The sequence below is a fragment of the Alligator mississippiensis genome, chromosome 12 (assembly GCF_030867095.1).
Source record: "Alligator mississippiensis isolate rAllMis1 chromosome 12, rAllMis1, whole genome shotgun sequence".
In the NCBI taxonomy this organism is placed as follows: domain Eukaryota; kingdom Metazoa; phylum Chordata; order Crocodylia; family Alligatoridae; genus Alligator; species Alligator mississippiensis.
The window spans coordinates 63,503,632-63,514,954 of record NC_081835.1 but is presented as its reverse complement, the minus strand read 5'-3'; the positions used below and the strand labels follow the sequence as shown (position 1 = coordinate 63,514,954).

Here is an 11,323-nt window from a genome sequence, read left to right as displayed (position 1 = left end):
GTCAGTGCTGGAAGTTATTTAACACCATATCCCTCGAGACCATTTTTCACTGCTTCAATTCAGAAGTCAATGGGACTGCTCCTCTGCTTTAAATGAAGCATGCAGTTAAGTGCCATGCTGAATCAAGGCTTTCAGGCTTTGGGAGCTTTTGCTGTTAGTTTGAAAGGTTACAGGTCTTCAAATGGGTGCTTTTAGTGTGAATTTAGAAAAAGACTTATTTAAACGTTAGCTGACAAATTTATTTGAAGTCTTGAAGAATTTGATCATCAGAGAGAAAGAGAAGATATAAATAAAGGACACTGGACATACACATAATCTACAGTTAATTCAATATTCAGGTAACAATATACATATTGTTTTGCCTTTCTTCACAATCAGCTTTCACGATACCTGCTGTGCAAGACACAAATGCCCGGGATGGAGAAATGTGATGGTGATGGCAAACGCAAATGTGTGCTCCCAACAACGTATGAAGAACAGCTGTAACTCAAACAAGCCTAACCAAAACGCTGACGGATCAGTCAGTCTGAGAAGGGATTTGGCAACAAGACAGTAGGTGCAACTTTGAAAAGCTTTGCAAAAAGTCGTCATAGATGAATCAGTAAAGAAAAGCAGAAGTTTCACAACTCAGAGCAACCGGCGCTCTGGAGTCCAGGAAAGAAACTCTGGACTCCAGTGGGAAAGAGTAATCATTTGGTCATAAATACATCTATTCACAGTTTAACATTAATAGAGAAAGAATAAAGCTAGCAATCTACAAATCAAAGAGGTGAAAAGCAGAATTAACTGATGCTCCTTGTCATACAAAGGAAAGGAGACTGTTAATAAATGATTGGCATATTCAGGACCATTTAAATTTAGAAAAGATCATGTAAATTCAAAAGAACAACCAAAAAACATATTGTGGTGCTGCTTTTTTTTTTTTTTTTTTTTTTTACCTGTTGAAGAACAGAGAAATAGGTACATGGTTTTCTACCATGAATTTCTGAAGTGAGTCATCCTTAACTTTTTTCTCCTCTAGAAATATAGATATTGTCGCTTCTTTGACAATGGTTGAAATCATTATTTTTTTTAAACAAAAGCCGTGGGCGCGGGTAAGTGATGAAGTGAGTCCTTGCTCCGGAGAACGCGCTGACAGCAGAAAGCAGCGCACTTCATCAGCTCTGTAAAGCACGAGTCTCGCCGTTCGGTAGATGCAACGGTCAGTTTTGCTGGGATGGATTTGAAGCCAGTCCTTCTGATGTGATCCCTCAGTCTATTGTCTCTCGCTCACCCACTGCTGGGCCGCCTTCGGAGAGCACATCTGCCTTTCTTTCTCCAAGTAACTATCTTTTCTTCACCTCTCGGAAGTTATTTTTTCCCCAGTAGCAGATGAGGCTCAGTAGCCCAAAGTCCTTTCCCTCCCCGCCCCGCCCCCCTCGTCTTGGGTCCTGTATCAAAATTGGGCATGATCGACTTCATCTAGCCAAGAGGCAGGACTTGCTGGGAAATCTGGGTACCCTCCACTGCTTCCCGTGGAGAGATCTGAACTGGGTCCATTCCCACCTAAGACTCTCATTGGCTGGGGAACACCTTGTCCTCCTTGAGCCATGATGCCCAAACCGTTGTCTGGATAAACCAAGCTTGAGAGTAATGGCTGGTGACCGGGTAAGGCCTGCAAAGAAGCAGGCGACTGGGGTATCCCATAGGGGCTGTTGGATCGGAGGTCGTGGTACTGGTCCTGAGCTGGGATGCCAGCGTGTTCCAAGGAGAAGCTGCCGTTGGTCCCAGCTTGTCTCCCCAAAGCAGGAGACGCTTCGTTTAGGTTGCTGTAAATCCCATTGGAGTGACTCATTTCTGACATAGTGGGTTCGTCTGAAAGGGAAACGGGCTTGTTTTACTGGGGATGGAGACAACACGATCGGAAATCTTGAATGCCGTGCTAATAATAATAATTATTATCATTATAATAATAAAAGCCAGAGGGCCTAGAGATGTGGCATGTCTTACCCAACCTTGTGATGATGTCAGTTTAGCCACTTTGTTAGTCTGGCCACTTTTTAATTTTTGTTCTGTCTAGGGTCAGAGAAGCCAATGGGATTTTTTTTTTTGAGCACAGGTGCTAGCATCTAAATCATCTAGGCTTTTCTTTTTAAAGTGTATGGAACAGAGCTGCTAAAAATAAGGCTGTAACTAAATAAATATGTACTTGAAGGAAAAACTGAGCCAAGGCACTTGAGATCTTCCTCTTTCTGTTGTTGTGCTTTGTTCCTTTTCTGGTTGGGGATTTTTCACTACTGCTCAAAGAGCAATAGGAACCCTCACTGATATAAAGGAATCACCCAAAGAAAAACTATCCATTACTCAGGAAAAGCAATTAAAATCTCAGTGGCATTTGGTTGCTCAGAAACAGGCCAATGCAATCGAGTTGGATCACTTAAAAAAAAAAATCAGTGCCTTGCTTAGTTACCAGAAAACTGGTAATTGCATTTATTAGACCCTTTACTGCATTGAGCTGGATAACCTAGTATGTAAACCTGTTTGTAGTATTAAGTGAGTGTTTAATATTTTCCTAGCAAAGTCATGGGAAGTTGACAGTGAACATTGCTGACGTGCAGCATCATGTCTGAACAGGCATGAAAGTCTAACACAGTGGCAGGGACACAATAGACATGCTGAAATTTCAGACTGCATATAGATATCGCTATCTATATATCTAGATCTAGAGATATAGATATATCTAGATGTATAGATATAGATATATAGTAGTTGGGACACTAAGCCTGTGACCAAGGATTGCTAGGAGCAATTGGTTATACTTCCTGAGTGACCATGGCCAAATCGCTTACAGGCAGATTTTCCGAGGCACCGGTACTGCGGGTAGGAACTCAGTAGGAGACGGGGACCTGACTTCCCTTTAGGATCTGGCCCAACTCTTCCTCCTGCGCTTATCTGTAACATGAGGTTAACAGAACTTCTCATCTCTCAGTGGTACTGTGTGGATGCATGTATTAAACATGGGGAGGCAGTTGGAAATTAGGGTAATGTGGGCCATAGAAGTATTTTAAACAGAGGCACTAGATGCTTCTGAGCAGATAAGTGACTACCAGGCTTCACGAATGGGCAAAGGGACTCCCCAACGACAAGGGCTAAGCCTGCAGCAAGCAACAGGGGTCAAGGCTTCCTTCACCCGGGGCTGCATCTTGCTCACAGAATGATTTGCCTATTTAGGAAGGTATATACAAGTCCTATTGTAGTCTATTAGCAATAATTTAGGGCAAAGTTAGTGGAAGCTACTTATGTGCTGAAGCTTAAGCCCTTTCTTGATTTAATTATGTTTGAATAACATTTCTTCTCCTAAGAAGCTTGACATCCTGAGAGAAATACCCCAAAACAATGAAAAGGGGAAAAAAATACCCACTCAACATAAATAGATGGAAGAACAACCCCTTCCCCACTACCCCCGAAAGATGAATAAGGGGAAAATTCCTAAATGTAATAATTGTATGAAATAAAAATACGACCAAAAAATACTAAACAGGATGAAGAACATCCCATCTCACAGACATCTTTCATATAGACGCACTATGCAGCTATTTGGGAGATTTTGTTCTTTTGAACCGATTCATATATAAACTCCTTCCATAGAAAAAGTTTCTTCAGTCAAAGATCTCCTGCCTGGATAAATCCTAAGTAAAGTTCTTCTTGTTTTTTTGCTTTTACAGTTGTGACATAGTCCATGCATTAAAAAACTCCAGACTAAGCAGCCTGTGGATAGTGTCTCTCAAAAGCAACAAACCCCAGTCGCCTGCTCCTCCAAACGGGAAGGCACTGATGGCAGTCCCTATGTCACCGACTGGGGATCCAGTTGTGGCTGCCTTCATTTTTTTTTCCTGGCATGCATTTGCATTCTTGTTCCCAGTTTGATTTACCTGCATCAGACATTGCTTTCTTTGATTCTGCTGGGTCAGGAAGTGCTTAGCGGGTAAATGGCATGGAAAGAATTAAAGAAACGTGCAATGAAAAACACTGCTCGGAAGAAGCGCGTGAAAACGGCAGCCGGGTGATGATGAGTGACCCCCGCTCGCAGGGTCACCACGAGACCAAGCAACTTCAATTTCCCTCCAGCCTTGAATTCTGCCCTGGTGTGATCTCTGCAGCAAGTGTCACCCCAGATACGCGCTGGAACCGCTTTCCTCTTACCTGTAAAGGACACCTCGGCATCGCTGTCCGGCCCTTCCTCCTGAATGCTGTCCTTGTCAGACTTGGAGCTCCCTCGGGACCGTTTCATATTCCTGAAGTACTGCCCCCACCGCTGCCTCCCCGCATCTTTCTTTAGCCTTTTTTCCTTGGCCCGTCTGTTCTGGAACCACACCTGCCCAACAAAGCAAAGCAAAGGGAAGAAATAACCAGAGCAGTTTTTAATTTTCCAAAGAAAATGTTGGCTTCCCTTGTCTTGATGTGAACATGAATATTTTTTGCCAAATGCATTTCTTTGCACCCAGGTGTTTGTTTGGTTTTGGTTTTTTTAATGACACCTCTTTTTTTTTTTCAGTAAAAAGACACTTAATTCCCCTAATAAAAAAACCTAACCTGCGTTTCAAGCAGTTCACCACTGCCCCAATGATGGAAGTCAACGGGGGTCTGAACATGCACGGGAAATCATGAGTTTAGAGCCTTGGACTAGGGAAGACACTTGTAAGAGCTGAACTGCAATGATACAAAGTGTGAAGGTACCATTTAAATTCCTTCAGGGTTATATTTAGTGCCAAAACTCAACGTGGCAATGAATTTTATTAAAATGTTGAACATGAAAATAATTTCAACCTGCTTTGGATTTTTTTTTTTTTAAGGAAAAAGGAAAGTGAGGGCAAAACCAACAAGACAGTGATTCCCCCCTCCCCCCCTTTGCTTCATCAAAATTTAAAACGATGACTGGAAAAAAAAATGAAAGTGTTGCAACCCTCTTGAACAAAGAGGATCTTATGATAAATCAGTGATTGTGTGTAGCCACTACAGGCTCTCGGTGAAGTCCATGGGGATAGTCTGGGGAGAGAGCTTTGAAAAATTATTCCAAAAACATTCAGGAAAAAAATAATTCAGGGACGGCCAGCTATCAGTGTTCGAGCAGAGGAATTGCGGCAGCGGGAATTAATCATGGAAGACTTCTTGGTTCAACCTTATTGAGTCCAAATGGCATGTAAGAGCCCATAAATATATAAAGCTAATGATGTTAAAGGACTTTGGGGGATTCTGCAATGGGTCCTGTTTGGGTGCATCTGGGCTACCCTGTCACCAGATGAAAGCCCGGTGCGGGGCAAAGGCGCCACCGTCCCTTGTCTCACCTGCACGACTCTCATGTCCAGGCCAGTCTCTGAGGACAGCTGCTCTCTCACGTGCCTTGCTGGCTTGGGGGAATTGTTGTATGCATTTTTCAGGGTTTCCAGCTGTTTGGCCGTAATGGTGGTGCGGGGCCTCTTTGCTGTCGATTCTGCTTCTGCAAACATTTCCAAGACACGGAGCATTATTTCCATGAGCCAAGGAGACCAAGAGTGGCTCAAAGCCCTATGAAGACGGGCGCAGGGCCTGGAGCGGACATCTCCAGTTATGGCATCGGGGCCGGCAGCAGTTTGGAAGGACACTAAAAGATGCACTAGCCTGTGATCACCCCCCCCCCCTTTTTTTTCTCCCCTTTAAAAAGAAAATGTCCCTGGTATTTAGACTAGCAGATGGACGGGAAGAAACCTAACTGCCATGCTGAGATGGACCAAAGGTCTGTGCAGCCCAGGAGCCAGTCTCTGACAGTGGCAAGCAGCAGATGAGTTAAGAGGAAAGTAGAAGAAATAGGGGGAGTATAGCCTGACCCACCCGCCGCCAGGCAGTTGTCGAAGGGGAAGGAAGGGCATAACACTGAGCTGAGCAAAAAAAAAAAGAAAAAGAAGAGAAGTCTGATTCCTGGGTCTAAGCAAACAAAGAGAAGAAGAAAAGTTTGATTTCTGGCTCTAAGCAAAAAAAAAGAAGAAAAAAAGTCTGATTCTTGGGGCTAAGAAAAAAAAATGTAAAAAACAGTAGTCTGATTCCTGGGGCTAAGCAAAAAAAGAAAAGAAGAGAAGTTTGATGCCTGGGTTTAAGCAAAAGAAAAAAGGGGAAAAAAAAGTCTGATTTCTGGGTCTAAGCAAAAAAAAAAAGGAAGAAAAAAGAAGAAGAAAAGTTTGATTTCTGGGTCTAAGCAAAAAAAAAAAGAAGAAGAAAAGTCTGATTCCTGGGACTAAGAAAATAAATAAATAAAAAAGAATAGTCTGATTCCTGGGTCTAAGCAAAAAAAGAAGAAGAAAAGTCTGATTCCCGGGGCTAATGCAGGGCTGTGTCTGCGGGGTGTGTGGATGGAGGCAAAAGCAAAGGGAGACACGACACGAAAATCACCCTTGCCCGGGGCCGGGACTGGAGCAGCCGGGCCGGGCCGGGCCGGGGAGTGCCCGGAGCGGGCGCGTGCACACGTGCCGGAGCCCACGTGCGGGCTGGAGCCGGCTGTCCCCGGCCCCGGGCGGGCGGGCCCTTACCCCTCTGCTTGGCCGTCTCGTAGTCGGCTTTGCAGACCAGGCGGCTGTCCTCCATGAGGTAGAACTCGTCGCCCGTGGCCAGCTGCCGCTTGCACACGATGCAGGAGAAGCAGTGCAGGTGGTACACGAAGTCCTGCGCCCGCCGCACCACCTGGGTCGGGGGGATGCCCTGCTGGCAGGCGGCGCATTTCGTCCCGAACCTCCTGGGGGAGAAGCGGCAGGATGGAGGGAGGGAGGGATGGAGGGGCGGCTCGCGGACCGGGACCCCCGCGCCCCCCACCCCGGGCCGCACTCACTTGAAGAAGTCCTCCTTGCAGTACACGCCGTCGCCCCGGCTGAAGCACTTCTCGGCCAGCGGCGCCTGGCAGTCGCTGCATTTCAGGCACTTGCTGTGCCAGTGGCGGTCCAGCACCTTCAGGATGAAGCGGTCCACGATGTGCTGGTTGCAGCCGGCGCACAGCGGGATCTCTGCGGGCACAGGCGGGTCAGCGCGGGGGTGCGCACTGTCGGGGTGGCGCTCCCTCGCTCCCTCCCTCCCTCCCTCCTTCCCTCCCCGCGGCGCCTGTTTCTCGTGCTGTGCGCTGGGACCGCGGCCGTGTCCTGGCGGCTACTCCGACTAGTCTTCTTCCACAAGGACTGTCCTTACCGCCAGCCTCGTCTCGCTAGTCTAGCGTCATGACGATTGTTATGGCTGTTATGACTACTGTTATGACCATTGCTATGACTGTTAGTACGGCTCTTATTGCTACTATCGTTGTGCCTGTTATTACTGGAGTTATAACTATTGCTAGGTTGTGGCTGTTATTGCTATAGCTATTATTATTGCTATCGTTACAACTTATTATGGCTATTATTACTATCGCTGTGACTGTTATTACTACAGTTATAACTATTATTAGGTTGTGGCTATTATTGCTATAGCTATTATTATTACTATCGCTGCGACTATTATTACTATCGTTATAACTATTATTATGGCTATTATTGCTATCGTTATACCTATTACTATAGCTATCTATCACTGCGACTGTTATTACTACTGTGAAAACTATTGCTATGGCTAGTCTTACTATGATTAATTCTAGTGTTAAGGCTATTATTCCTACTATTATTACATCGTTGTGACTACTGTTACTATTATCGCTATTGTTCTGGCTATGGCTATGATTACTATTATTAATACTATTGTTATAGATTCATAGGTTGTGAGGCCGGAAGGGACCTGGGAAGATCGTCGGGTCCGGCCCCCTGCACCAAGCTCTTCTTACTATTCTTATTTCTAGTGTGACTATTATTACGGCTATGATCCCTCTCGTTGCGACTCTAACGACTATTGTTATGGCTGTTATTACTATTATGAGGATGGCTCTTATTGCTATTAAGACAATCGTTGCTGTGGTTATTATTATTACCACTGCTGTTATCACTATTATTATTGCTACTGCTTGTTTGGGGTTATCACTATTATCATTAGCGATCATAGTAACGATAGTCACAACGATAGTAATAATAGCCACAATAATAATCATAATCATAATAGCCATATCACTATTATTGCTGCTGCTACTAATAGTATTCCCGCTGCTGCTGCGGTGATGGCTGTTGCTACTGCTGTTTTTACTCTGCCTATTATTTACCTGCTCCTACAAACCACGTGCAGAAAAGAGAACTGTGCTGGCAGGGACGGGCGCCTGCCCCTCGGCTCCCGGCCCGGCCCGGCCCGGCCCGGGACCACTCAGCCCAGCAGGGGAAGCGGGGCGGGGGTGCCTCTGGCTCCTGAACGCGGACGGGCAGGGCGAGGGGAGACCTTGCCGCCCGGCCCTGCCCCGGCCCCGCACCCGGCCCCGCACCCGGCCCGGCCCGGCCCCGCTCTTACGCTGCATGGTGAGTCCGGAGGACGCCAGTCCGCGGGAAGGACCCGGAGCCGGGGCTGGGGCAGCTGCCGCCCGGGGGCCCCGCTGCAATTAGGGCTGAGCCCCCTCAGGCACTGCGGGAGCCCCGGCCCCGGCCCGGGCGCCCCTTCCAGTCCGGCTGGCAATGAGACCCGTGGGGGCGGCCGCCGAGGCGGGGCGGGGGGAGTCGCTAAATCCGCCTATTTTTAGCCCTCCGCTTTCCCGGCCCGTGTCAGCATCACGTGGGCCCGGCTGGAGCCTCCGAGCTGCCCCCGGGCCCGGGGGGGGGGCGGGCACGGACGGGGCGGGGGGAAGGACCCTGCCCGCGCCGGCCTGGGGCTGCCCCCCCGGGCCTCGGCACGATCCAGCCATGAATAAATCAGGAGCATCCATTAAACATCGCGGCAGCCGGCGGCCGGGGCCCGGGACCGGCTGCGGCGTCTGTGCGCACCCCCGGGGCCGGGCGGGACCGGGCAGGAGCACGTCTGTACGGGGCAGCTACAGCTAGAGCCGATACACAGCCGGAGACAGACACCATAGATAGATAGATAGATAGATAGATAGATAGATAGATAGATAGATAGATAGACTGAACGATTTCTATCTCTATAAGTATACAAAGACAGATAGATGACAAGAATCAAATCCTATTGTCGCAATTATTACTATTATCTATTCCAAAAGGCAACATATATGTACCAAAAGGAATAAATGCCTCTTAAAAGTATGTACCAAAAGGTCCGTATATCATATAGTTTCGGCAAAGGAATGAAACCTAAACAATCAAGTTGAACATCACTTTGCTGGAAGAGAGAAAGAGAGAGAGAGAAAGAAAGAAAGAGAGAAAATAATAATTGTAATAATCGAATTCTAGTGTCCTCGTTATTATTGCTGGACATAACATAGTGCAAAAGGCAAGTGCGCCTCTGCCACACAGCCGTGTGCTGGAATGGATCTATCCATCTACCTAGCCATCTCTTCCAGCACATATATATGCAATATAGAGGGACACACACCTCTTGGGCTGTAGCTACATGGCACTAATAATTATAGCGACAATGGAATTCGCTTATTACAATTCTTACATATCTGCTCCTACGAACCCGTGCCAAAAAAATCATCCCGGCGCCTTCCCGCTCCTGTCCCGCGCCACGGAAATTAGTCCAAGCCGAGAAATGGGGAGGATGGGGGGGTTCCTAAATGGAGAGGCAGACAGGCGTGCGTGCTCCCCCGTGTCGCTGTACATACATGGACATAGCCGCCCGCGGGGGCTCGGTGCCTCCCCGGTTGTCTCCAGCCCGCACACACCGCAGCTAGCCCCGGCTCCGGCTGCCTGCCCGCGCCGGGCTTGCCCGTGGACTGACCGCCGGTCCCAAGCGCTCGGGATTTTCCCCGGTGTGAGCGAGCGAAACGGCCCGGGTCTGCCGCCAGCACCGGGGAGGCTCCCGCCTGCCTCCCGCGACCGGCGCCCGTAGCCCGCATTACCCCGGGTGCCTTGCCCCGGCTGTCCCCGTGCTTGTGCGGAGCAAGCAGAGGTAGTGACACCGGCTGCCCTTGGCTGGCTACGGAGCCACACGCCGGGAGCGAGATGATGATGAGAAGAGTCAAAATAGGACTAGTCACCCGAAGAGTCATCACAGAAAGCGGGGTGGCGACAGCAGCCGCGGCAGCCCCCGCGCTGTTAGAGTAGTAATGGTCACGGTGCTGCGGGGGACAGCCGTGCCGCCGCTCGCAATGCGATGAGGATAGGTAACGGCGGGTGAGGCCAACGATTCACAACGAGCTGGCCCGCGCATAAGGGTGGCAGCGGCCGCGATGCCGGCGCTAGAGGACGGTGCCCGGGCTTCTCCCGGCTCGGGCAGCGCCGGGGCTGCCTCCTGCCCTCTCCTCCCCGCGGGCTGCAGGGGCCGGGGGCGGCCGGCTCGTCCTGCCCTTCTCCGCGGGGTAGCAATAACCCGGCCCCCGCGCCGCCTCCTACCTCTGCGCCCGTCGTCGCCGCGGGCCAGCAGGGCCAGGAGCATGTCGGCCCCCGACGGCTCCTTGCCGGCGCCCCGCTCCTTCAGGGCCTCCATGTCGCAGCCCCGGGCCCGGCTCTGGCCGCCCCCCGGACAGGCACCCGCTCCGCACCGCACACGCGCCGGGCTGGCGCGGGGTCGATCCCGGCGCCCCGCTGAGCGGTATCGACGCGGAGCTGCCGGAGCGAGCGGCGCCTGGGGAAATCAGGCCGAGTGCTGCCCCCGCAGATGGATGCACAATCAATGCCCCCTTCGCCTGCGGGAGGCAGCCCGGGCGCGGCCCCGCGGGGAAGGGGCTGCCCGCCCGCCCGGCCCGGCCCGGCCCGGCCCCAGCGCAGCGCAGCGCAGCGGGGCAGCCCGGGCTCGACGGGGCGGGCGGGGGCGCGGCTGCCCCAACGATGCGGCTGCAACCACCCGCGCCTCCCTCCCCGCCCGCCCGCCCGCCCCGACGGCCGCTCACCTGGCGCCCGGCTGCAGGGGCACAGCTCGGCGGCCTTGTCGGAGCCGGCCCGCACCCGCTCCAGCAGCATGTCGGCGCCGGGCCCCGCTGCCGCGCGGGCCCGGGACGCGCCGCCACTTGTAGCCGGGGCCGGGAGGGGCGGGGGGCGCCGAGCCGCACAAAGGCGCGCGGGCGTCGGGGCGGGAGCTGGCCGCGGTGCTGGAGCCGGCCCCTCGGGGGGCGGGGGCACCGGGCCCGGGGCTCGCCTCCTCCCGCCCCGGCCCGGCCCGGCCCGGCCCGCCGCAGCCCCCCGCACGTCCCGGCCGGAGTCGGGGACCGCGCCCCGTCGGGGCAACCCGCCCCACGCGGGTCCCTGCGCGGCGGCTGCGGCCCCTGCGGGGGTGCTGGTGGGGAGCAGGCCCGGGGGGCGAGGGGCGC

At 51.5% G+C, this 11,323-nt stretch overlaps 1 protein-coding gene across 1 annotated transcript; it reads right to left on the bottom strand.

The window, feature by feature from the left end:
- Positions 1-214: 214 nt before the first annotated feature.
- Positions 215-10,996, bottom strand: LHX3 (LIM homeobox 3). Its single transcript, XM_059715680.1, has 6 exons — positions 10,907-10,996; positions 6,836-7,007; positions 6,540-6,742; positions 5,325-5,476; positions 4,183-4,354; positions 215-1,854 (listed from the first exon to the last, which is right to left on the bottom strand). Exons 1-6 carry the CDS (start codon positions 10,974-10,976, stop codon positions 1,436-1,438), a joined length of 1,188 nt encoding a protein of 395 aa, XP_059571663.1. The 5' UTR covers positions 10,977-10,996; the 3' UTR covers positions 215-1,435.
- Between the last annotated feature and the right edge of the window lie 327 nt (positions 10,997-11,323).